The 27,349-nt window shown below is 40.0% G+C and overlaps 1 protein-coding gene across 4 annotated transcripts in view; it reads right to left on the bottom strand.

Moving 5' to 3' along the window:
* FUT8 (fucosyltransferase 8) overlaps positions 1 to 27,349 on the bottom strand; it is a 119,671-nt gene that overhangs the window by 10,903 nt on the left and 81,419 nt on the right. For all 4 annotated transcript variants that reach the window (XM_063289762.1, XM_063289766.1, XM_063289763.1 and 1 more), the window contains 2 exons: positions 4,498 to 4,744; positions 1,793 to 1,969 (listed from right to left, as the gene is read on the bottom strand). In XM_063289762.1, the coding sequence (XP_063145832.1) occupies positions 1,793 to 1,969; positions 4,498 to 4,744 (424 nt within the window). The remainder of the gene's footprint in view (positions 1 to 1,792; positions 1,970 to 4,497; positions 4,745 to 27,349) is intronic.

Raw genomic sequence — 27,349 nt, 5'->3', positions numbered from 1 at the left:
ACTTCCAACAACCTAAGAGACGGCTTTATACATGGACTTCACCAGATGGACAACACCGAAATCAGACTGAATACATCCTTTGCAGCCAAAGGTGGTGGACATCTATACAGTCGGTAAAAACAAGACCTGGAGCTGACTGTAGTTCAGATCACGAACGTCTTCTTGCACAATTTAGGATCAGACTAAAGAGATTAGGGAAGACCCACAGATCTGAGCTCGCTAATATTCCTAAGGAATATGCAGTGGAGGTGAAGAATAGATTAAAGGGACTGGACTTAGTAGATAGGGTCCCGGAAGAACTCTGGACAGAAGTTTGCAACATTGTTCAGGAGGCGGCAACAAAATACATCCCAAAGAAAGAGAAAACCAAGAAGGCAAAATGGCTGTCTGCTGAAACACTAGAAGTAGCCCAAGAAAGAAGGAAAGCAAAAGGCAACAGTGATAGGGGGAGATATGCCCAATTAAATGCAAAATTCCAGAGGTTAGCCAGAAGAGATAAGGAATTATTTTTAAACAAGCAATGCGTGGAAGTGGAAGAAGACAATAGAATAGGAAGGACAAGAGGCCTCTTTCAGAAAATTAGAAACATCGGAGGTAAATTCCAGGCCAAAATGGGTATGATCAAAAACAAAGATGGCAAGGACCTAACAGAAGAAGAAGAGATCAAGAAAAGGTGGCAAGAATATACAGAAGACCTGTATAGGAAGGATAACAATATCGGGGATAGCTTTGACGGTGTGGTCAGTGAGCTAGAGCCAGACATCCTGAAGAGTGAGGTTGAATGGGCCTTAAGAAGCATTGCTAATAACAAGGCAGTAGGAGATGACGGCATCCCAGCTGAACTGTTCAAAATCATGCAAGATGATGCTGTCGAGGTAATGCATGCTATATGCCAGCAAATTTGGAAAACACAAGAATGGCCATCAGATTGGAAAAAATCAACTTATATCCCCATACCAAAAAAGGGGAACACTAAAGAATGTTCAAACTATCGAACAGTGGCACTCATTTCACATGCCAGTAAGGAATGCTCAAGATCCTGCAAGGTAAAGGTAAAGGTAAAGGTTTCCCTTGACGTAAAGTCCAGTCGTGTCCGACTCTAGGGGGCAGTGCTCATCTCCGTTTCTAAGCCTTAGAGCCGGCGTTGCCCGTAGACATTTTCCGGGTCATGTGGCCAGCATGACGACATGGAACGCCGTTACCTTCCCGCTGAAGCGGTACCTATTGATCTACTCACATTTGCATGTTTTCGAACTGCTAGGTGAGCAGGAGCTGGGACTAGCAACGGGAGCTCACCCCGCCACGCGGTTTCGAACCGACCTTCCGATCGGCAGCTCAGCGGTTTAACCCGCAGTGCCACCGCGTCCTGCAAGGTAGACTCCAGCAATTCATGGAACAAGAATTGCCAGATGTGCAAGCTGGGTTTAGAACAGGCAGAGGAACTAGAGACCAAATTGCCAATATTCACTGGATAATGGAAAGAGCCAGGGAGATTCAGAAAAACATCTATTTCTGTTTTATTGACTATTCTAAAGCCTTTGACTATGTGGACCATAACAAATTGTGGCAAATTCTTAGCGGTATGGGGATACCAAGTCATCTTGTCTGCTTCCTGAGGAATCTGTATAATGACCAAGTAGCAACAGTAAGAACAGACCATGGAACAACGGACTGGTTTAAGATTGGGAAAGGAGTACGGCAGGGCTGTATACTCTCACCCTACCTATTCAATTATTCATATCTACACTATGTAAAACCACATTTGCAACAACTGTGTACAAGGATGCCTTACTTGGATTTTGCCTCTTGCAATAGTGAAGGATCATCTGTAGCCAAATAGACTCGCTTTTTGTCAATATGATTTCTCTGGGAAAGAAGTTGGAAACGTTCTTCAACATGTACCATGTATTCTTCAATTGGATGAAATGCTGCTTCTGTTCCCACTTTGTCTGTTCTACGGACATGAATACTGGAAAATAAAAGGATACTTGGGATTTCTCTTATACATCTTTTATTAACTCAGAACAAAGAGTAAAACAAATTATCATTAATCAAAAACTTGATCAAGGACTTTCTTCTTAAAATAATGCCTAGGAACCATAGGGCATGGATTGGTTATATTGCTTCATTGCAGGAAAGAGTTTTATTGTCCTCTTGCAAATGTTAGATATATAACAAATAATAATAACAACAACAACCCATAATGATTTTGCAAATATCTTTCAACGCCATTACAGAATAGTCATCTGTTATCTGTCCGTACTTCATGTTCCTACCATTAGGCCTAAATTTAAGTTATCTCCTTTTAAAAATTAAACTTGTATTAAGAAACAATGCATATATCTTAAGTGTGGTATAGTGGTGAAATGATATAGAGAGCTAATATGGTATAGTGGTTAAGATGTTGGACTCGCAGCAGGGAAACACAGGTTCTAGTCTACTCTGCTAAAACGTATATGCTATATTATCACAGAGTAGAATTTAATTCAGATATTTGTTTCAAAATGCAGGTCATGATCTTCAAAATGTTATATGCTTTGGGTCCAGTGCACCACATTCTTCAGTTTAAGTGGATGTATGAAAAAGACAGGCTTATTTTAGTAATTCTAAATAGGTTGCAGAGCTGTCTCCAACCCTCATTCCCCTCAAGACTTGCACATCTCCTACACTACAGGTCTCCCATCAATCTATAAAGATTATTATTTAATTCCTTTGGGATTGGAGAGATGATTGTTATCCTTACAATGTGTTGTTGTCTTGTTTACCATACACCTATGGTGAGGTTTTGTTCTGATTTATTAATCCTTTTTTATTAATCCTTTTCTATCACTCTTCCTTCCACCCATTTTTTTATTTGCTTTTATCTTTTGGAAAGTTTCACAAGCTGTCAGATGAAATAGTTGCCTAGAAATATAAATAACTTCTGGTCAGTGCATATATGTATTAATACAGGCATGCCTATAAAAATGATTCTCTTAAGCAACTAATTTTTGTTTTCACGACTTAACTTGCTTCCAACTCAAATCCAAATCCAACTGGAAGTATCTGCTATCTGTACTATGATATGCTATAACTTCGCAACTAGTAGAAATCAAGTAGAGTAATCTCAGGAATTACCATGAATTCAAGACCATTTTTCATAATCTGGAAGCATTTGCACATTATCTATTTTCACAATTCTCCAGTTGCTGTGTCCCTAAGAAAATTGGTTGTAGCAATTCAGGGACCCTCTCATATAATGAGTCAGGATGCCCTAAAGCTTCAGAAAACTGGCAAAAATCTTTCCCTCTATCAGCTATCAGGAGTGAGTGAGAACACAATCTAGAATCTTCCTTTTGACAGAATAAAATTCCAGACAGTTCTCTCTGTGTGTGTCTGCATGTATCAGTGCCTTTTTTTTTAAAAAAAAAACCCTCATATTAAGAAAATGTCCCAAACCTTCATATATTCTCTTAGGTTGGAAAAGTTCAGTCTAGGATAAAAGGCAGATGAAGTAAAATGCAGAAACACAAGTATACTTTAATTATATTATTACGTCAGACAGTGTATAACAAATAAATGGAAATGTTACGAAGTCTGGTAATTTTTAGTTAAGAAAACTTTGATGAGGAATGTAATTGAAATTTGTAAGTTTCAAAAAACCTCTTTCCTCTCACTGCAATATCAGAACTGAAAACTTGGGAACTCCAAATAAAAGTTATTGGCATTAGGTTGTAAACAAATCAAAGATAATAGTAATTCATATATAATAAATTGTCAATTTGTGAAATTCACTGTTGCAAGGTAGACTAATTGCCAGTAGCCTATAAGACTACTTTGACTAATTAAAACAGAAACAAAAACAGTATTATTGTGTGTTTTTTAAAATCATGTTGAAAATGATAGCCCTTTTTACAAGCGCAGGAGAAAATCTAGCAGCCTAAACCACTTTGCAATTTCCTTTATTTGATAATGATTAGGTCCTAAACAATAGCCTACAGTACTAAAAAATGGGCACCAAATAATAATTTCTTGTTTGCATACCATTTCTATGAATACCATTTAAAAACAAAGATTAGGACACTTGGATGTTACTGAGAATCATTTCTTAAAGAATTTGAAGGGCCAATTATTTATTGCCCATATTCTCATACGCCATAAAAGATAGCTTTCTTAACTTTTAAACAAAGTTTAGGCAAACTCATAGAAACTATCAATGGTCAATAATTATAATAGCTAAATGGAGCCTCCATAGTCAGAGTTATTGTACTTCTGAATTACAAATGTTGAGGTGAACAGGGGAGGACCCTCATTCTGTGTTGTGAGCTTGAAATTTAAGGACTTTAAGACAGCTTTCTTTATTCCCGAATAGTTTAGAAATTTTAGTAGCATTGATCTGAAAGAAAATGCTGAATAAGGTGAGTTTTGGGGAAATTATGTTTTCTCAAAAGTAAATCCTACTGATTTCAATGGAAGTAAACATGAGTGGGGTTATGAGTCTTTTAATAAAACACTTACCCAATAATAGGATGTTTAAAGCCAAGTTTTCTTGTGGCTTCTTCTATCTCTTTTTCTAACCAAGGCTGTGGACGAATCAAGTATTTAACAAACTGAGAGACCCACCATACTGGAGGATCCCCGTGGACACGAATTAGTCTATCAGCCAGATCTTCTGGAATTGCCAGTGGCAAATATGGAGGCCGTGGATGTAGGCTGTCAACTATAGGTAATTCTATAACTTGAACATTTTTGTCATTCATTTCACCTGGAAAAGACATGGTTATGATTAAATATTTCAGAAGTAGGAATACTGTATTCTAAATATCAAATAGGAAAAAATGTACATAATAAATAATCAAATAAAATGAATCTCCACTAATATCCCCTATCTTTCTGAATTCATCCTGCTCATACATTAGAGCATGAGCATATGTATATGTATATGTATTATATATGGACTGAAGTACATGAATACAGGAAAACTCACTTTGTGTCTTCCAAGTGTGAACAGAACTAAATGATTTTACCAATTCTGTTAAAATATTGAAAATAGATTGCTCTTCTTAAACAGTATGTTTAGCCTTCTGGCTGATACTGTGTATACATTTCAAAGAATATCCTTCATGCAGCAACTGTGTGAATTCAAGAGTTACCAATAAATTGAACAGAAACTTTAGATGCATTTGAGAATGCAAGAAGTATCACGGATTGGCTAAAATGAATTGCCATGTTCACTAGTTCACCTCTGTCCACTACATAAAGTATTAAAAGTACATTATGGAAATTATAGGGAGTCACAAGCCTTTCTTCCATTTATTTTTTCCCCAGTGCATTTATACATTTTCCCCAACTAGCAATTTTTTCCCAGCAAAAGTTGTTGTTGTTGTTGTTATTGCTGATTCTGTTATTATTTGCTCTCCAGAAGCAGGAAAAAAGAGAAGGAAGGAAAGACAGGGCAAGTGGGAATCAAAGACAGAAGAAATACTCAGCATTTTTCCCACTCTCTTCCCAATTTCTCTATCCAAGTTTATAGGTATTTAAGCATTAGAAATGAATTTACTAACATACTTTCTTTCATGCCCTTTCTCTGTGTTTCTATCATATATAAAATTTGCCAAGCACAAAGTGAGAAAACCTGCAGTAGGATTTATACTAAATTAAGATCAAAAACTCAAAGGGTTAGATACAGATTTAGAGTAAAAGTTAAAATACCCTCCATTCCCAGAAGCATTGACAAAAGTGATTTGTCAATGCTTTTTTTCATGATGTTTTGGTTTTTTTACTTGCTAATCTAGTTCACAGCTCTGGGATTTCCTGGTAGTCTCCCATTCAAGTATAATTCAGGTCTGAACCTGTTTAGCTTTTCAAGATCAATCAAGGTCAGCTGGGTGCTGCTACCAGCTGTGACTAGGCTTAGAAAATAACTAATAAAATCAATGAGGCTTAAATTAGACATGATTCACTTGATTTTAGTGCTTTCAGCAGGATTAAATCTATATCCCACTGAACATACTTTCTCTTAGCTTAAGCAAAGCATCAGTTTAATATTGTAAATTTAATTAAGACACACATGTAAAATTCAAAGCATTTCTCCATTCATGAATGCATTTTAAAAAAGGAAAAGGATCTCTGAATTGTTACAGTGAGGGGAAAAATAATTAAAGCAACTTCACTTCTTTGATTCTAGAAGTGAATCTTAACCTTCTTAACCTATAACCTATTATTTCTTCAAATTTAGTTGACAATCTCAAGGCATCACCCTCTTCCTCTAGAAGGTTCTATATCGCTTTGTGATGCTTGGAGGCTGGAACAGCAACATCCCAAGGACAATACTCAGACATTCTGAGAAATTGCATTCCCAAGCCACGACCAACATTTTTGCCCCATTTTATTTATTTATTTATCTATCAAATTTGTCACTGCCCATCTCCTCCGACCGGAGGGACTCTGGGCGGTTTACAATACAGAACAATAAATATACAATAAAATTCTAATAAATATACAATAAAATTCTAATAAAATCCCTCTAAAACAATTCCTTAACTCATTTTCCGGAAGGGAATGAGTTAAGGAATGAAAGAAATACCTTAAGCTTTGCAAGGGTACAGAAGTTTTTTCAAACCAAAGGCCACACCTAACCTTTGAGTTGTATGCCTGAAGCTACATTCCAAAAGATAGGCAGGACACAGATAACAACTACATTTGATAGAGTCTAATTTAAAATGTAAATTAAATTTGATTAAATAACATTTAATATTATTTTCTTTGTATTTTCCTTTTCTGTCACATTATAAAGTTGAGGCAACTTCTGGAGGACTCTAGGGCCACACCTAAGCCTTTTAAGGGCCATAGGTAACTCCAGAGCCTTAGACTATGCACTGCTTGTCCATGGCATTAGATGTAACTGATGGACTGCAAGAAGGATCTGGTCCATGCTTACTTTCTGTTAATTTTCAGTTTGCACCAGTTAACTTCAACACTGCAAGTGAATGTCTCTTTCACTGCATTTTCCATTGTTTCATCTTTCTCTCAAGAGAGACTGAACAAAGCAATGAAGCAATGGCCATTATTGATTAATGTATTTGGCAAGTCAGCAGACCAAAACTGAGCTTATTCTCTCCTCCACTGTCTCAATGTTGGGAAAAATCAACAAAGAGGAAGGAAGCCTGGTGCATCTATACATAGACAGGAAACTTCTGCAAGGAAGAAGAACAATCAATTGAATATAATTGGAAGGTAATCTAAGCTTAAGTATAAAGCCTTGCCAGACTTCCCTGATGGAACAGGGAATCTTCTAAATATATCTAGCATTACCCATTTCCCCCCCTTCCACTTTTCATGAGAAAGAGCAGAGAAAAGAGGGATAGAAAAGAGAAAGAAAGAGACCACTTGAAGAGAATTTTGAAAATGGGAATTGCAATGGCTGACAGTGATGCAATCACAATCATCACCCATTAAAAAAAATCAGCCTATTCTTAGTAAAAAAAAAAGGAATTGATGGGAGATAACTGGAAATCTTGTACACACTTTATTGTTATGCTTCACTGTATTTTAAAAGATTCTATATTTAAGTAGAATTTAAAAACAAAAACAAAAAAACCGAGATCAATAGATTTAATTATATGAAGATGGCTTAAATAAACAATAGTAATATTTTAAAAAGTTATGAAAATTAACCTGAACATTCTTAAGAATAATGAAGCTGAAATGCAGTTAATTTAAACCTGCTATAAATAATTTTATAGAAACTTGAATACTTTTATAGAAACCTAACTAGATGTCAATTCACAATTTATGTTCAAAAGATTTAGAAATCAGTATCTGTTAGCCTTGCAAGGTAGACCAGACAGGAAACACAATCAGATGAGCTACTTCTACTTTATTGTAAGGTTACATTAACAGAATCTTGCAACTCTGAAAGAACATTTCTCCCCACATTCCCTTTACAGCCCAAGAAACTAGGGAGGGTCCCTACTGAGCTGCTTACCCTTCCAACATTCCTGCTGCAGACTAAGTTGCCTTTTATCTGACCATTCCCTTGGCCATGTCTCTTTGCTCTGTCTCCCAAGGTCATTCCCACATACCATGACAATATCTCAGTAATTGATATTTATGACACCAATTCCTTATGGTATGTAAAGCAACTCACTTGAAAGTCAATGTTATCTGTTCCAAGTATGCCTGCATTATAACTTTATTTTATAATGCCCAGTTGCTTCAACAGATAGTTATTTCAAGTTATGGTTTAAATTCTTCTTAAGTTTGAGTTCCATTAGATTATAATTAACATCCAAATAGGTTTTTCTTATATGGTAAAAAATGCTAATTATTTTAAAATCAATACAGCATGCTTCCTTACCATAATATATACTCACATGTTGCCACAAACCATGGGTGAAATATCTGCACAATTATTATGTTAATACATATTTTCTTTTCAATTAAACTAAACAAATACCTTTCGGATTTCATACATATATGACTATTAACTCTAAATATTTTAAAATGCTGCAAATGTAGAGTATTCTTCAATGCTCATCTGCCTTTTTTGAAGTTTATATTTTGTTTCTTTCCCTCCTTCCCATTTATAAAACAGAAATACTCATTCTGGAAGCATCTAAATCAGGAGCCATTAGGGGCTATGCTTAACATTTTTAGAGGGCTAAAAAGTGCATGAAATTTCTATGAAAACTTCATGGATACAGATAAAACTGGGAATATCATGCCATGAATATAAAAAGTACAAGGCCCCTTCAATCTATTTACCCTCTTGGAACATAGGTCACCCTATACCAAAGTAAGCACAAAATTACCATAGTTAAGGAAACTGAAATATAAAAGCACCAAGTTGAAAAACTCATTTATTGCCAGACAATTATCATTAAGGATTCCTTCCCACCCCTGTTTAGCATGCACTCAGAATAACTGCATGAGATATAACTACTTTCCACATTTATAATTTCTTGGGCTAGTAATAGAAAATAGTACTAGCATTTAACAAATAAAGTAAATCCATGATATAGCATCATCATGAAAAGGAAAATATTCAATAGGCAATGTTGGAAATGATTTTATCACTCTTTAAAAGTATCTGGTTGTTAAAAGTTAAATATTCTATCTAAATATATATATATATAACCAATAACAATGATTTAATATGTATGAAGATTGGCTAATCTAATCCAGTAGGTTCTGATCTGAATGCATTTCATGTAACAGTTTTGATCTATATCTCACTTTGCATATTTTTAATAGTAATTTTTTACACTGGAGTACTACTTAACCTGAAAATGTCCCATTAAAAGCTTGGTGTGTGGCCCTAAAGCCACTGAATATTTGCAATCAAATTATTTTTAATGTAACAGAGAGAAAAAAATAAAGAATATATGGGGAATATTGTTAATGGTACAGTAATTATACTTATTTTTATTTTGACCCTAATTCTTCATTTTGCCTCTACCTGTTTTCTAGAATTAAGCTCCTAGAATATCATTCAAAAGCTAAGTTTGGCCTGAAAAAAAAATTACAAAAGCTGTGCACCACAGATTTGATTTTAAGCTAAAAATAAGTTATTGTACCTATAATGGGTAAGAAAAAAATACCAGAAAGAAACAGGTTAAAATGGATTAAAATACGTTAAAAGTTGATTAAAATGGGTATACAAGAGTTTAGTATGGTAACGATAAGTCTGAGACCAGATGCCTAAAACTATTGTCTACACAGTGGAAAAATCTTAAATGGCAGGAAAAAGCTCAAGCCCACCACAGTGCAGATCTATCTTATCAGCTCCTGAACTGGGCTGACATAGTTCGTGAAAAAACACTCCTAATCCCTTCTGCAAGTCCTTCAGTGAAGAGTGGGCAGGCCACAGCTGCATATCCCTGCTGTATATCCCTGCTATGCATCTAGTCCAATGTCTTCAATGTCTGTACAAGAGCTGTGATGAAACTATAGGTTAACAAGCAATGATCAACACTGCTATTGGGGAGGCAAAAATCTGCATCACTAAGCAGGTAAAAATCCTTCCAAATACCATATTTGTTCAAAGCAAGATGATGAGAACTGCAAGACAAAAGAGAGTGAGAGTGGTGATGGCTGTCATGAGTACTGATGGTGAGCAGGAGGGGGCCTCTATCCAGGGGGGAAAACGCATGCGTAGTACTGAGGAGTTAAGCAGCCATTCAAAGAGACACAGATCAGACCCGCCTTAACCTTTGGGGTTTATCTGTCTGGGTTTTTCCCACGCTTCTTCAGTTTGTTAGGATTTTCAGTCTAATGTAGCAGTAATAAAGCACTAGAGACCTACTCCTTGTCTCAGCGTGGTTCCTGGCTGTTAGGACAATGGCATTGCCAAACTGTGGACTATGTCCTTATTTATAGCTCAGGAGCAGATCAGAGAGATTTCCTCTCTGTTCACATCATCGCCCAGATCTAGAAAGCCAGAGAACAGGGCAGCGTTAGTTCCAGAAGAAATGCCAGAGCATCAGCACAGCTAAATCGCAGGCTGGTCAAGACTTCTAATCAGCTGTACCATAAAGAAGCTCCCCCAGGCCCACAACCTGCAGTATATGTAGGTCACAAGCAGTGGGCATTAGTTGATCTTTATAGAATTACAGATATAATTTTTTTGTTGAATAGAATTCTGAAGGAGTTAATTATTCAAATTTCCCACAGAAGTCCATCATTGATTTGGGAAATTTTGATTCTGCCCACTAAGCATCAGACATTGAGTAATACAATATTATAGACGGTACCGACCCAGACTTACTGAAGCAGATCATTAAAATGTGTACTCTCAGGATTTTTCTTAATCCAGTACAGATCACAGACACAAAGACTGAATTTGTTTCTTCCCCACAAAAAATGTTTTATTATACAAAATTAAAATCCTATTCCTTACTTCTAATCTTAATACTAATTCTATGTTTGTTTCTATTTTCCTACCTATCTTAATCTAGAGACTTCCTATAAATTTATAACTATTTCCTGGTTAAGGCATCAGGCTAGAAACCGGGAGACCATGAGTTCTAGTCCCACCTTAGGCACAAAGCCAGCTGTGTAACCTTGGGTCAGTCACACTCTCTCTCTCAGCCCTAGGAAGGAGGCAATGGCTAACCACTTGTGAAAAACCTTGCCAAGAAAACTGCAAGGACTGATCCAGGCAGTCTCCGAGATCAGACACAACTGAATGCATTAAAAAAAAAATCCTGGTGTATTTAATCTATATACTTCTATCTCTCTGTTATTCATCTAAGTTCCTATCACCATTCATTCATTCATCCATTCATTCATTCATTCATCCCCGCCCATCTCCTCCCATTGGGGGACTCTGCGGTTTTAGCACTATGTATTCCTATCCTATTTCCTAGATCTTTGAGTCTTTCTTATTTCCCCAGGTTTTCAGTTCTTGTGGTGAACCTCAGTCCATTTGCATTTGAAAACTCCTCTATATTTTCACTCCTCTATAGACTTGCAAATGGGGGCTTTTCTCTCCCACAGCACTCGTGGTCCTCTCTTCCTGGGACTGGTTGGAGGAGCTCTGCACCTCCCCCATCTTTCAGCTCTGCCTCTCAGCAGGTCTTGCAGCTTCAAGGCTTGCCATTTCTTCTGCCATCTGGGGACTGCTACTGAGCTGCTTGCCTTAGTGTTGGAGGTTTTTCCCCCACTTCCCTACTGTCTTCCTTGACTCCTTTTTCGCCATGCCCACACACATGCCTGATTTCTGGTCCATTTTATAGGACAAACTCTCCAATTAAGGAGACAGTGGGGCTGTTTTAACCCTCCTTCCCAGACAACACCAAAGCTCTAAATCCCAGGAGACAAGGAGAAATGCCTGCTCACTCTGAGTGGCGATTTCATTCTTCCACAAGTACACTTTCATATCTTACAAACAAAATTATTATCATTTCGTAATTTCAATTTGAAACAAAGCTTATGGGGCAGCTGTAATTAAGAAAAAACATATTCTTAAGTCAACTATACAGCTCTGCTTCAATCTGTGCTACAAAAGTGGTATCTGTGAGGATCTTCTGTTCGATAATGTTAAATTTCCTGCCAGAGGTCATCACCTCATCCAAATCCCTGGGTACATTCAGTAACCAATCGAAGCAAATATTTGTAGCTCAGGGTTGAACTGTGGAGTCCTTGGTGCTCTCTGAGCCTTGTTGTTTTCTTGCAGACATTTTATTGCCAGACTAGGCAACATCTTCAGTGCGAAGAAGGAGTGGGCCTTGTTCTCTGTTTATATATCATGGTTTGTCCAGCCTGTGTTGGTGGAGGTGTTTTCTTCTTGGGAGTTCCTTGATTGGGTTGTTGTTTGCTGCTTGGTTGGTTGACTGAGTTAATAGTTCCTTGATTAGGGTATATTGTGCTGTTTGATTGTTCATCTGGTATTAATCCTAGTGTTAATCTTTGCATATCTGGGTGTTGATTGCTGGCGGGGAGGTGTTCTGGTCTTTTGGCTTTTCTATTGTCTCTTTTGAATGGTATGTAAATGTTTTTTGTGTGTCTGTTGATGGCTGCTTTGTCTGAGTGTGTCTGTTGATGGCTGCTTTGTCTGAGTGCCAAGCTTTCAGGAATTCTCTGGTGTTTTTGGATTTGGCTTGGTTTAGGATGCTCAGTTTCCCAGTTGAAAGTATAGTTAAGTCTGTCCATGTGTTGTGAGATTCAGGAGTTTTCGTGTCTTCTGCTAGTTGGTGTTCATGGATGCGCTCTGCTAGTCTTCTGCCTGTCTGTCCTACATAGTGGCTCTTATAGTCCTTATACTGTATGTTGTAGATGACTCCTGTTTTTTTCTTGGACTACTGAGTCTTTTGGATGATTAGGATGTTTTGAAGAGTTTTAATTGGCTTATGTGGTATGGTGATGCTGTGTGCTTGTAACAGTCTGTTGGTAGTTTCTGCTGTATGGCAGTGTTATCCTTTTCATAGCTTCTGTTGGTTGGGTTGTAGTGGGTTGAGTGGTCAGGCACTTTTTGATAAAGTTGAGGGGGTATCCATTTTGCTGGAAGATGTTGTATAGGTGGTCTGTTTCCCTTTTCTGGAGTTCTGGGTTGCTGCAGTGTATGAGAGCTCATCTGAATAATGTTCTTACGCAGCTCCTCTTGTGGGAGGTTGGGTTGTTGCTTTGATAATGGAGAACTTGGTTAGTGTGGGTAGCTTTCCAGTAGACCTGTGTTTCTAACATGCCATCATTTCCTCTGCTGATGAGGATGTCCAAGAAGGGACAAAATTCTATTCTTTATTATATTAAATCTATACATAGGAAATTGTTTGCTTTAGTAATGAATAAAACCTAACTTCTACTGTTCAGAGTGCATTATTTTTTTCAGGAAACATTCATGGTTTTCAGATAAAATAAGCAATTATCTGCCTAAAGCAGGCTACTGCTGATGAGAACAGACAGAATTCACTTGCCCTCACCAAAACAAATGTATAATTGAAAAGGGATGTGTCCATCTATACAATAGAAAACATGCTGATCTATTTCTTGGCAGTAGGGATCCTATTGATTGATTTGTATTATTGATTTTGGGCCATCAAGTTGACCCTTAGCAGCCACATAAATATTCTACATGTCAATTTTTCCCTGATGTGATCTCTCAGGTCTTCCAATAGTGCACTCATCACCACCGTAACTGAATCCATCCACCATGCTGCTGGTCATCCTCTTCTTCTCTTTCTTTCCAATTTTCCCAGCATTAGAGCCTTCTCCAGAGAGCCAGGGTTTTGCATAATGTGTCTGACATAGGATAATTTGAGATTTGTTATTTGTTATTTGTGCATTGAGTGAGAACTCTGGGTTTTGTTCAATGATGCATTTGTTTGTTTTCCTGGCTGACCATGGTATTATCAGAGATTTTCTCCAACACCAAATTTCACAAACATCAATATTTTGTACTGGTCTAAGGCTGTAATAAATTATGAACTGAAATCAATACTCTTTCTAGCCTGCTTCTTCAAAGTCCAACTTTCACTTCCATAGAGTGTCACAGGGAATACCATTGCTTGCACTATTCTGATCTTTTTAGGTATAGACACATCACAGCATCTAAATATCTTTTCCAAGGCCTTCATGGCTAGTCTACCAAGTTCTAGTCTGGGGCATATTACTTGACTTCTTGTTCCTTTACTGTTGATGGTTGATCCTACAAGGCAGAAGCTAACTACCACTTCAATATCTTCATTGTCAAAGGGATCCTATAAGGTTTATTTATTTACTTTTTAATATATACATTAGTAGCTTATATACATATACATAGGAATATTATTGATCCAAGGAGTTTTTGTATGATCTGAAAAGTGCTTTGAACACAGGAAAGCATTATATAAATGCTAACAAGTTTATCCAAGAGTATCAGAATGCTTGAATAATAGGGTATCCTCTGCATGTGTATTCTCTGCATGTGTCATTAATTTCCTTCAGATAGTCAACCATCTGAAAGATTTGGAGTGGGGAAAGAAGAATCCATTCTCTCTACATTTAAAGTGGAGAATCAGTCTATGGCAATACAAGAAGTCTCTGAGCCAAAATGGAGGAATTAAGAGTACTTGGTTGTGAATGAGTACATAAATGTGGTTGGCATATCAGAAGCGTGGTAAAATGGAGAGTCTCAATAAGATATGATCATTTCTGAATAGAAACTTTATAGAAAAGACAGGGAAGAGCACATTGAGGAGACATTGTTCTTTTTATCAAGGAGAGCATAAAATCTAACATACTAGATATTGGAAAGCCAGATTCCTTCATAGATGGCAGTATCTGACCAAAAATTTAAATTATATTTAGGGATATGCTATCTCCCTCCCAATCAAAATACCAAGGATGATCTTGAGATAGTGAAAGAAATTAGGGAAGAATGCAAGGGGAAGGTATTTTAATAATAGAGGATTTGGGTTACCCTGACATACTGTAGATTGGTTGTATTCATGCTCAGGGTATGAAGAAGAAATCAAATTTCTACATACCCCAAATACCTGTACCTTAGAACAGCTGAGCTATGTTGAACAGATGACTAGAATTCACAGTCCCCCACTTTCAAGCCTGGTGCCTTAGCTGCTACACCAAACTGGCTCCCACATGCAGAACCTACCTTTTAAAAACTCCAAGTCAATTGGATGGCAATATTCCTGCATATCAAGGCTAAAAAAAATCACACATGTGCTGAGAAATTAGAATTGTTGGAACATGTGATTCTACAATGAGATTTTTTAAAAAACAAAAATTCAGCTTGACCACTAATTGAACACAAAATTTCACCAATTATCTATTCAATTAATATTCACTAATCATCATGGACAAGTACTTAGTTTCTTTTCAAAGAATGATAAAAATACGATAAATAAAATAAATAATGAAGACTACCACTATTGAATGCTAATTTTAAAGTATTCCACTTTCTTCATATTTCAGTACAATTATCCCATTTAGCAATTGTTTTATGCTCCATTTGGATTGCATTAATAAGAGTATTAATACATTTTTCTTTCTTGCTGCATATATAAGCTTGTAAGTTTCTTTGTTCATGCTTTTCAGTCAATGAAAACTTGTCTCTTTAACAGTGATAACCAAAATCCTATCTATCTATCTGTCTGTCTGTCAACTATATATAATGCTTTCCTATGTTCAAAGCACTTTTCAGATCATACAAAAACTCTTTGGATCAAAGATATCAAAACAGAATTTCACTGGCGCAGAATGCTTTGCAGTAGAAAGCATTAAATTCTTTACTTCATTACCTGTGCCTGGTAGATTTATTGTGTTCCTGTCATGGTTCCTGTTCCAATGTTCCTACAACATTGTAACAAGTTCCCATGCCATTCTGGGGCTGACACGTGTTGCTGGGCAGGAGGGAGCTGCTACTGTTAGTTCGTACCAGGCAGGAAGGCTGATGATGTGAGTGCAAAGGAATTCATGTTTGGACTACAGCTGCCTGACCGAGGTCATTACCCGACGACTGCCAGCAACCATTTTGAACACCTGCAGAGGAATGAAGTTGCTCTGACAGTGGGGGGAGGGGTCCGGGATTGCTTGTGATTTACCTGGGAGAAATCCCGTGCTTTTGGTATTCTCAGCTTTGCCTGTGATTCTGCATACTATTCATCATTAAATTGGATTTCCATAGAACTCTTATGTGAGTCTGGTTGTTGATTTGAATAGGCAGTCATTACAGTTACCATTTTAGCAAAAACAGTACTGCTTCAAATATTCATCTGTAAAGTTTATATTTACTACCAGCCAAATACCTTCACAAAAATGGTTCTGATTTTATGTAGTGGGTAAAAAAAAAAAAAAAAAAATCAATCCAAATATGTCTCCAAACATGAACATGTCAGCATACAACCACAGTAGTGCAAAACATAAATTCTTCTTAGAGATGGTCTATTCCACATAATCAAAAGTGATAATGGAAAATAGTCAATTTGTCTATGGCATGTACATTCATAACACAATCATATAAATAGGATTTATTAGATCTAAAAGCTGCTTCTCCACTGGAAGTCTTCAGAGTGGCTAACGATAATGTTAGCATGAATACATTGCTATGGATCACTTAAAATTGTAATGTATAAATCATTTATAGGACATCATCCCATGCTGTGTATATATAAATATCCTCTTCACACTTACTGGAAACTATCCCAAAATCAAAATCTATAGGAGAAATATCAAAGGTGCAACGCCAACTTTACAAATCATGTCCTTTCCTCCCTTTTTCTAGAATATGAAATAAAAAGAAACCAATGTGTCCTTACATAAAAATGTATAAATGCATATTTCCTTTGTGCATTCAAGTTTTCACTGGTTTTCCCCAATTACTAGCAGTTGACATCTAGCATCAGAAATGGGAGCTAATCTTTTCAGTTTAAAAAGTTCAGTCTGACAGGTAATGACATTAATGAATATGCCAGAAAGAAATCCTGATACAGAATCCAGTTTATTGAAAGGATTCTGAAGGAGATACTCCCCACTCATAATAGCTTCACCATTACAGCATCAACAGGGGCAAGCAAAACTCATTAGCCAAACAATGTATCTCAAGTACTGCTCCACTGATCTTACAGCAAGGGTACAGAGACAATACAGTAAAACGTTATCACTACAGTACAAAACCTGACGAAGTAATGTCCCTAAATACCATCCATTATCTGATGTTAGAATTTTTACTTGATGCCATGTTCCCTTATGTTGGAAGTCCTGGCAAATCCAGCATGCCTCATTAGCATATGGATGGTTGCTCTAAGATGCAAACTCTCCGTGCTATTGAGGAAGCTGTTTGTTGCCACTCCCACTTCCTCTCTCTCTTCCTCCTTCACCATTGGAGAAGCAGCATGCTTTTGGCTGCTCCTCCCTCCATCTTGGGCCATGTGGTCGGGCCTAAGAAAAGAAGGATTCTGCCCCTTTCTTCCACACAGCTCTTAGCGGCTGTTGGGCTGAAAGATCACCAAGTATAGGTAAAGAACAGAAGAAACAAGGAACTTTATTTTCCACCAAAGATGAATGCAACTGGACCAAAGAATAAAGTCAGTACAACTCTTTATGTTACTTTGAACCTACTCTGCTAAGCGTGTGATTCTTTATGCTTGGGAGGGCTAAGTGTGTAAGATCAATAACCTGTATTACTCTGACATGCTCACTGAAGCTACTTAAAATAATATTCTTTTTCTGAGTACAGCTTCTCAGCTGTGTTAAGCTCTGCTCCATTTCAGTGGTTCTAGCAGGCCACTAAATGGCTTCACCTTAAGTGTGCTGACATAGCTTACTAATGGAGCAAATAATCTCTCGAAGTTGCTGAGAGGGATGGATGAGTACAAGAGGTGAATAATTTGGGAATATAAATAATTGTGAATGAATGGAATTCAGTGCAATGAATCTGGTGACTATCCCTGAGCCCTATGGGCATAGAAATCTCAATTCCATTCTGCACACACAAACATCTGCCTGTCTCTCTCTTTTGACAATTTAAAGCTGAAGTATATTTTTGGTTTTTAAAAGTTCTCTAAATCTTTATTTTGTGAATCTAACCTTCTGAAGCTGGACTTGAGTTATAAGCTCTGAAAGATGGAGGGTGGTCTTAAGTTTATTCATTGGATTTATATTCTGTCTTTCTTCCAGGAGCTCAAGGCAATATACATTCACTCCTTCAATATTATCCTTCAACAACCACCCACTGAGGTAAATTGGTCTGGGAGATAACAGCACACCATGCTTACATGTGAGCCTCTCAAGCTGAAGGTGCAAGTAAAGTCAGATTTCCCTAGTTAGAATTCTTCATCTTCATCATTATATTATATATATTGCTTTTCATTCATTTAAATTACATCTATTTTAGTATTTGTCCTGCCCCTGCCCAGTTCTTGAAAGACACCACTGAAAGGATAAATGTGGCTGGAAGTCATTGCAAAAATGAAATATAGTAACCCTCCATTCTTCCCCCTCCCAATTTTATACTAAATATTCATTACTGCTGCATTTTCTTAGTGTTATCTTGGAAGATACTGCCAACAGAAACAGATGCAAATGTTTTTAGAATATCTTCCTTAAAATTTCAAAAAATTATAAGCCACTAAAACCCAAAGATATGACAACATACTTAAACAGAACCGATTTTAATTCAAACAAACTGAGTTCTCATCTCAAAGGTTATTTTCTTCCTTACTTAACCAAGAGCAAAGGATTCACAGCTGAATTTGGGAGGTGGAGTCACCTGCAAAGTTAACCACATTTTCCTGTATGCTACATTACCCTGCTTGCACTGCCATCACTTTTTTTTTTAAAGGCAGGCTGGCTAGCCAGACTAGGGGAAAGTACACTGTAGTATCAGATATATTTCTCTAGCTTTTCTCTAGCCTACCAGGAGCTAATCAATCAGTGCTTTGGAAAAGCATAGGCAACAGGAAAACTGCAGTTTCAAGAGAGTGATACATTTTATTTTAAACTGTGCATACATGTCTACAGCCTCCAATAGCTGTTTGGTGTAGCTCTTGATATGTTTTGGGGAATGGGTGGCATATAAATAAATGAAGAAACCAAATAAACAAGATGTTTTGCAATGCCCCAAATAGACCTTGCAAACCAGCCCTTATAGTACCACTGATCTTCCAACTATGTTCATTTCAAGCACCCATACCCTGCTGAGAAAGCTTTAGGAAGGTGACATTCTGCAACAAGATAAGCCATAGGCAGAAAGAAGAATCAACTTTCTTACCTATATACTACTTTTGCTCTAAAAATTAATATTCCTCCCCTGTTTTATACTTTATTAGGGAATACCTAAAGATGTTTACTGTGACACACTTGGCAAGATTAAGAATAAAATGGCATGTCCTCAGTTTTAATAGGAACTGTACATTCTGACATTAATATAAAGTGGTGAAAATTTAAATTTCACTAACAGATAAATATTGCACTTTAACAGTTTTAACAGTCACACATTGCCAATCCTCACAATAGAAATTTTAGTTAGCATTTCAAAACACAGTTGTCACACTGTCTGTTTTATCATTAAAGATAGTCAACAGAGTCTAATATGGCTGATAGTACTGTAATTTTCTTTGAAGAAATAATCTGAGCTAAAGATAGATAATGTCAAGTACACAGGAAAAATCACAAGGTTTACTTATTTTGCTAAAATAGAAAAAATGGCAAAGAGCAAGTACTATTGGCAAGTATTTTATCAGAATTTGGTTCATTTTTCTTAATATTTAAGGAGATTGAATGGGTTTATGAAATATACATGAGTGGCTAGTTGCACATCAATAAAAAACAGCATCAATGGCACTTCTAAATCATCTTAATTAACAGATAAAGCTCTTAATTATTTTCACAATGGGTAAGTATATAAATTGTTTCAGCCATTGTAAGTTTTGAACATGTTAAAATAATTACTAATCAAAATTAATTAAAATCTCCCAATAAGGATTGTTCAGTTCATTAGTATGAAGATAGATGCTGTTGTTTATTCGTTTAGTCGCTTCTGACTCTTCGTGACTTCATGGACCAGCCCACACCAGAGCTTCCTGTCGGTCGTCAACACCCTCAACATGAAGATAGATGCACAACTTTAATTATACTCTGGTTAACAGAAACAGTTTAGTAACTCTTATTTAATGTACCCACTGCAGGTTATTACAATGAAAAGGCACAGCATAAGGAATATAAATACCAAACTTATTTTAATAGAGTCCTGGAAGCTTTTTTGCTTTATATGTAACTATTAGAATAACTCATTTGTTTACACAGTAACTTTGCACAGAGGAAGTCAACAGTCTGATGATACATGAAAGGCATGGGGCTATCTGGGCTGCAAAAAATTCAGACAATTACTAGATGTCAGCAAAGAGATACAGAAACCTCCACCTCTTTGCTTTCATCTACTGGTCATCTCTATTTTTCCACCTCAGATATGGTAGCCCTAATATCAGCCACACTTGGGTTACACAAGAGAGAATGGGGTGATGATTTTGCACACACACAGAAAACCTGGCCTCAGAATACATATAGGAATGTGAGTACATTGTGATACCCATAGGAATGAGAGCCAGACAAACTGTTCCAACAATTATCTTTACTGCTTAAACTTTCATGACTCCCTTTATCACATAGGAGGAGGAGGCAAGCCAGTGTACTCCAGAAGCTTGGACTAATTTCTCAGAAAAAAACTTTGGCCCAGTCACTCTCTCTCAGCCCAATCTACTTCACAGAGTTATTATGGAGAAAAATTAGAGGAGGAAGTTCTATGTACATTGTCTTGAGCTCCTGGAGGAGAGAGAGATATAAATCTAACAAATAAAGATATAAATAAAATTGACTATTCTGTCTCAAGATGATAGAAGTTGTAGTCTGAAGTATTTGAAGACTACCAGATTACCTATCCAAGCTTAGAGGTTCAAAGCAGAATCAGTGGTTCACAAATTATCATTGCACAAGATCTCCAACAATATTAAGAAAATAAAGGGGATTTTCTGCAGACCCTGCAACCCTCTCCTACTATGGAAAGAAGTCTGAGGCATCAGAACTGACTACCACCACTTACTCTTCTTTTTAAAATATTTCTATATTAAAGGAAATTGGCCACCTGAGTGTTGGGACAAGCCAAAATAGTAAGACTGTACAAACCATTTGGAGGACTACTTGACTGACAGTCACAAAAGAACTGTCTTCCATTGTGCATACAGGACAACCAACCTCAGAAGACTTTGGAAGGACACAACTCTCTTGACCCTTTGAGGAGTGGACTTGGAGTGACATTTTATTTGCAGAGAAGTAGCCCTCCAAAGATTTAGGAGACAGATAGCTAATATTTTGGAACTGACATATTAGTCCATGTAACACTATTTTTAAGTAGGCTCATACAGGTAGTCCTTCCTTAATGACCACAGTTGGGACCGGAATTTTGGTTGCTAAGTGAAGCAGTCATAAAGCAAATCTGACCCGATTTTATGACCTTTTTGCAGCGGCCATTAAGCAAAACACTGCAGGCATTAAGAGAACCATGTGGTTGTTGAGTGAATTATGCAGTTCCCCACTGATTTTGCTTGCCAGAAGCCGGCTGGAAAGGTCAAAAATGGCAATCACGTGACCACGGGATGCTGCAACTATCATAAATGTGAACTGGTTGCCAAGCACCGAAATCATGATCATGTGACCATGGTGATGCTGCAACGGTCGTAAGTGGGAGTTCCAGTCATAAGTTGGTTTTTCAGCACCGTTTTAAGTCTAAACTGTCACTAAACGAATGGTTGTTAAGCCAGGACTACCTGTATATTCCTCAAAAGGACACCTTCCCACTTTTTCTAGCAAGAGGAATTATTCTGGATTTGATTTGTATAGTACTTTTCTATTAAATTCAATACCCACACCAAAAAAAAGATTAAAAACCAATGCTAACACTGTTAATTAATTAACTCTGGAACTTGTCTACAGAGTAGAGCTGCAACATGTAGGTTCCTAATTTATGAATCAGGATCTCTGTTTTCTGTATGCTACTCTGAATGAATGGGTAGGGAACAACTCTATTTATTTTCTGTGTCTGAGTTCTGGCAGCTCCCCCTTCTTTGCCCCATGACTGATGCTGGCCAGGCACAGAAAAACTAAAGTTATATAAGCCTCAGTTTCCCATATTGGGGCTTGAGTTCATTTCTCTTTTTCTAATCTCACACCCTATTAAAGGCTGGTGCAATCACAATATGGTTACAGCTTGTTTGTTGTATGATTCGTATCTTTCTTTCCTTGCTCGAAGAAAACTGTCTTTTGTCTCCCAGTAGTTATGACCTCTTCTTCAAGGACTCTCAATAGCTTTTTCCCAAGGCATTTGGGTACCATGGTAAACAGGTTTATTTCCTTCGTGCATTGTAATCCAAGACAAGAGAGGGTGGAATAAGAGACTTTTCTAGTTCACTGCTTAATGCTAGTCTCCTCTCTAAGGAATAGGATCACTGAAAACAAAATTCTGTTGACTCTGTGGGAACTGGGAGGCTGCTGCAATGTATGTACATTTGGAAAATACTGTATTTTCAACAACCATTCTGGCCATGTTTCATTTTTCATCATTCACCACACGTTATTGCACTAAATAATTATTCCGTGATTTTAGTGCTTAGTGAACAGAAGAGAGCAAACCTTTAAATGGATTTTCATTAATTCTAACTTCCCAAGTCCTGCAGCTCTTCTGAAATGTTGCAAGTTTTTTAAAGACATCTGTATGATGTATGACACTGTCATACAAATTGCCAAAAGAACAAAATGCAGAGGGGAAAAAGTAAACCACTCCTCCCACCTCCCCAAATCTGAAAGCTTCTATTCTTTATTATTTCCTAGAACCTCTCATTAAATCATCTATTTTTGTTTTCTTATAGGAGCTCAATTGCCAATAAGGAGGAAATTTCTATTCTAGTAGAATTTTGTTTCCTAACTGGGTGCTTATATTAATAATACAATTTGCTCAACTAAAACAATTGAGTTTTATGGCAAATGTATGCCATAAAATGTATGCCATAAAAAACCAAGATGGCGACCGTAGGCAGATGCCGTTTGCCGCTCTGGGGAAGGTGAGTGTGAGATTGCCCAAACTGCAGCCGCAGCCTCCGTTTGCGGTTTGAGGTTTTTCAGGGGGGTTGAAGACAACAATCCAAGCCCAAATTGGGAGTTGATGAAATCCCCCCCCCCCGGACAGAGTGGTAGGAAGCGGTGGGCCCTGTTGCAACGGCCTCTTATCGGAGCCAGAGCGGGAGTCACTCCTCCCTCCCCTTGTCCTTGCCTCCACCGGAGCCCCTGGTTCAAGCAGGCGAAGCAGCAAGCTGCCAGGTGGCTGGCAGCGAGGTATTCAGGTGACTGGCACCGAGTGGCGGGCAACCGGGCGGCTGGCACCAAGCAGCAGGCAACCGGGCGGCTGGCACTGAGCAGCAGGTAGCCTGGCAGCAAGCAGCAAACCTGGGATGCTAGCCCGGCCTTGGCAAGGCGGCAGAACTGGGCGGTGCGGTGGACTCTGGTGGCTGGAAGAATCGGGCAGCGGTAGATCAACCAGCTGGCCGGGGGCGTTAGAACACAAGACAACAGACAAGAACAAGAGTCTAGAATTGAGAATTCGGCAGACTGGGGGTTTGAGGCACTGATGTACTGCAGCACGATAAAGCAAGCCCGGCAGTCTTGAGAACATCGAGATAGAGATTATAGCAAATTAACTAACCATCCCTTCCTAACCATCCCAGGATATAATCAGGCTATTAGGGATCCCTAAATGGTGAATGCTGGGCCCCTTCAGGTGTGAGAGACATGAGAGGGTGCCAGGTTTGGATGGGTAGTGTGAGAACACTCACCTTCTTGAGTGAGAGGCAAGAGGTGAGTAGTGGTTGGGTAGCCCCCCTGCTGACTAGTCAGAGAAGCTGAGGGGGGGCACAGGGTGTGAGTGTGGACGGTGGTTGGGCTCTACCAGTGCCGAGAGCGTGAGCTGCTGCACTGGGGGGGCTCACCATTGCCCTGTGATTGAGTTATGGTGTGGTTGTGTGAACGAATGGAAGGGTCCCTATCCTTAACCAGCGATCTTAGGAGTCCAGGAGTGGGGGCTAATGGACCTCGAGATCCCGGGGGTTGTAGGACGGGGCAGGTGATTGAGGTGGTGACAGGCAGGGGACGATATAACGGGAGCCAGAGGGCGGGTCATCATAGAGGAAGACGCCCCCGGTGCTTGTTACCTGTGGCGTGTTCCGGCCCTCTGTGCTCAAACCCGGGCCCTGGACAGCAGACTCGTGGTTGTCCTGACTTTCGACTGCTGCTTTGTAACACCAGGTCAATAAACAACAAGGCCCCCCTCATAGTGACTTGATCACAGAAAAGGGGGCAGACCTGGCGTGTATTACTGAAACCTGGTTGGGCGTTGAAGGAGGCATTGCTCTTTCGGAGATATGCCCGGCTTGGTTTCAAGTCTGGCATCAGCCGCGACCTCAGGGCAGGGGAGGAGAGGTGGCTGTTGTCACCCGAGAATCCCTAGAGGCCGTCAAGGGCCCTGCTCCACAAGTGGCCAGGTGTGAGACCCTATTCTTCAAGCTGGGTACTCTTGAACAGTTGGGAGTTCTGCTACTGTACCAGCCTCCCTGCTGTGTAGCGACCTCCCTGCCTGAGTTGCTGGAGTCTGTCTTAGGTTTGGCAGTGGAGTTTCCCAGGTTTATGGTGTTGGGGGACTTCAATCTGCCCTCCTTGGGGCGGGCCTCGGAAGCAGCCCAGGAGTTCATGGCTACCATGGCAGCCGTGGGCCTGTTCCAGATTATTCAGGACCCGACTAGAAATAGTGGCCTCACCCCGGACCTAGTTTTCTTGTCAGAGCAGTGGCAAGATGATCTGAGGAGAGAATTACAGCTTTCCCTTTTGTCATGGTCGGATCGTGCCCTGGTGGCCTTGAGATTCTCTCGTGCCGCCCCGCTCCACAGGGAGGCAGGACCCATTCGACTGGTCCGCCCCAGGCGACTGATGGACCCGGCTGGGTTTCAGAGGGAGCTGGGGGTTATACCCGAGTCTCTCCTGCACGGTCCAGTGGAGGCCCTGGCTGCTGCCTGGAAGAGGGAGGCAGCCGGAGCCTTGGACAGGATCGCGACTGTGCGGCCTCTCTTGCCCACTCAAACCCGGCATTCCCCGTGGTTTACGGAGGAGCTCAGGGTTTTGAAGAGCGTTAAGAGACGCCTAGAGCACCGCTGGAGGAAGACAAAAGCTGAAGCCAACCGAACACAAGCTAGAGCCGCAATTAAGGCCTACCTTGTGGCGGTAAGAGCAGCCAAGCGCCAGTACTTCTCCGCTCTTATTGCATCCACAGATTGCCACCCAGCAGCCCTGTTTAAGATTACCCGATCCCTTTTAGGGAAAGGGGAGTCAGACTTCCATCTACAGGGCCGTGCAGAGGAATTTTCGTGGCACCTGCAGGATAAAATCGCTCGGATCCGGACCGAGTTAGACTCCAAGCGTGAGACAGAGTCGAGGAGATACCCAGGGAATGTATTTACCAGGTTATCTGGGATCAGTTCGATCCTGTTGAACCCAAGGAAGTGGACAGGATCCTTCGGACTATAAATGCTACCATGTGCCAATTAGATCCATGCCCCTCCTGGCTGGTGAAAGCAGCACGAGAGGTGACATGTGGCTGGGTCCAGGAGATGGTAAACACATCCTTGAGAGAGGGGGTGTTCCCAGCAGCCTTTAAGGAAGCGCTGGTGCACCCCCTCCTCAAGAAACCATCGCTGGACCCTACTATACTGGACAATTTTCGCCCAGTCTCCCACCTCCCTTTTTTGGGGAAGGTGGTTGAGAAAGTGGTGGCTTTGCAGCTCCAGAGGATTCTGGATGAAATGGATTATCTAGACCCCTTTCAGTCAGGTTTCAGGCCCAGTTATGGGATGGAAACGGCATTGGTCACACTTATGGATGACCTCTGGTGGGAGCGAGATGGAGGCAGTGCATCCATCCTTGCTCTTCTTGACCTCTCAATGGCTTTCGATACCATCGACCATGGTATCCTTCTGGACCGACTGTCATGATCACCGTTGCGATGCTTGTGACATCACAACGGCTCACATAACAATACAAAGAAATGAGCACCAGGCGGATTAAGGAAAAAGGCAACTAGCTAACAAAAGAGAGCAACGGGTGCTGGCAACAAAGTATCGATTCTAGCTGGAGGCACGGAAGGAAGAGATACAATGTTGCAAAGGAGGTAATTGACAACACCCGACCACGAGGCATGCCCGAACTGTCAGAAAGATTACGAGCCGGATCGCCCAGCAACGACCCATCACCGGCCGGGAAAAACAATTAAGAAAACACCCGAGGCACAGGAGGGGCTACACGACCCCTCACCTACTGGCAACAGAACCAACGGGGCTCGGGGCACACTCGGAGAAAGAGGGGTGGAGCGCTGACCGGCGCAGGCTATTTAAATCCCGTTCCGGCGCGCTCCACTCACTCTCAGCTTTTCCAAGGGCATGCATTCTATACTCAAATAAAACCAGAACCTAAAGCCTACACTAGTGTCTGTGTTTTACTGGGTAGCAGGCAGAGCCTGACACCGACTTACGGAGTTGGGGGTGGGCGGTGTAGTTTTGCACTGGTTCACCTCCTTCCTCCAGGGTCGGTCCCAGTCGGTGTTGATAGGGAGCGAGAGATCCAGCCCATGGCCCCTCCTTTGTGTGGTGCTGCAGGGTTCGGTACTCTCTCCACTCCTTTTTAACATCTACATAAAACCACTGGGCGAGATCATCCACCACTACGGGGTGAGGTATCATCAATATGCAGATGATACCCAATTATACATCTCCATCCCGGGTGAAGTAAGTGATGCTGTGGCCACCCTTTCCGAGTGCCTGGGGGCTGTGGGGGCCTGGATGGGGGACAACAGGTTGCGGCTGAACCCGGGGAAGACAAAGTGGCTGTGGATTAATGGCTCCTCGATTTCTGGGAAATTGTCATCTTTAGTTCTGGATGGGGTTGCACTGCCCCAGAGAGACCCAGTGCGTAACTTGGGGGTCCTCCTGGACTCACGGCTCCTGCTCGAACAGCAGGTGGCAGCCATGGCCAGGAGGGCCTTTGTGCAACTTCATGTTGTGCGCCAGTTACGCCCCTTCCTGGAGCGAGAGACCCTTCGAACGGTCACTCATGCACTGGTTATCTCCCATATAGACTACTGCAATGCGCTCTACACGGGGCTACCCTTGAAGAGTATCCAGAAGCTACAGCTGGTGCAAAATGCAGCTGCACGGGCGATCTTGGGTCTCCCAAGATCAACACATGTCACTCCTTTGCTCCATGAGCTGCATTGGTTGCCAGTATGCTTCCGGGTCCAATTCAAGGTGTTGGTTATCACCTTTAAAGCCCTGCATGGCACGGGTCC

The sequence above is a fragment of the Candoia aspera genome, chromosome 1 (genome assembly GCF_035149785.1).
Source record: "Candoia aspera isolate rCanAsp1 chromosome 1, rCanAsp1.hap2, whole genome shotgun sequence".
NCBI classification, from domain to species: domain Eukaryota; kingdom Metazoa; phylum Chordata; class Lepidosauria; order Squamata; family Boidae; genus Candoia; species Candoia aspera.
The sequence above is the reverse complement of the archived record's forward strand: the minus strand, read 5'-3'. Positions and strand labels throughout refer to the sequence as shown.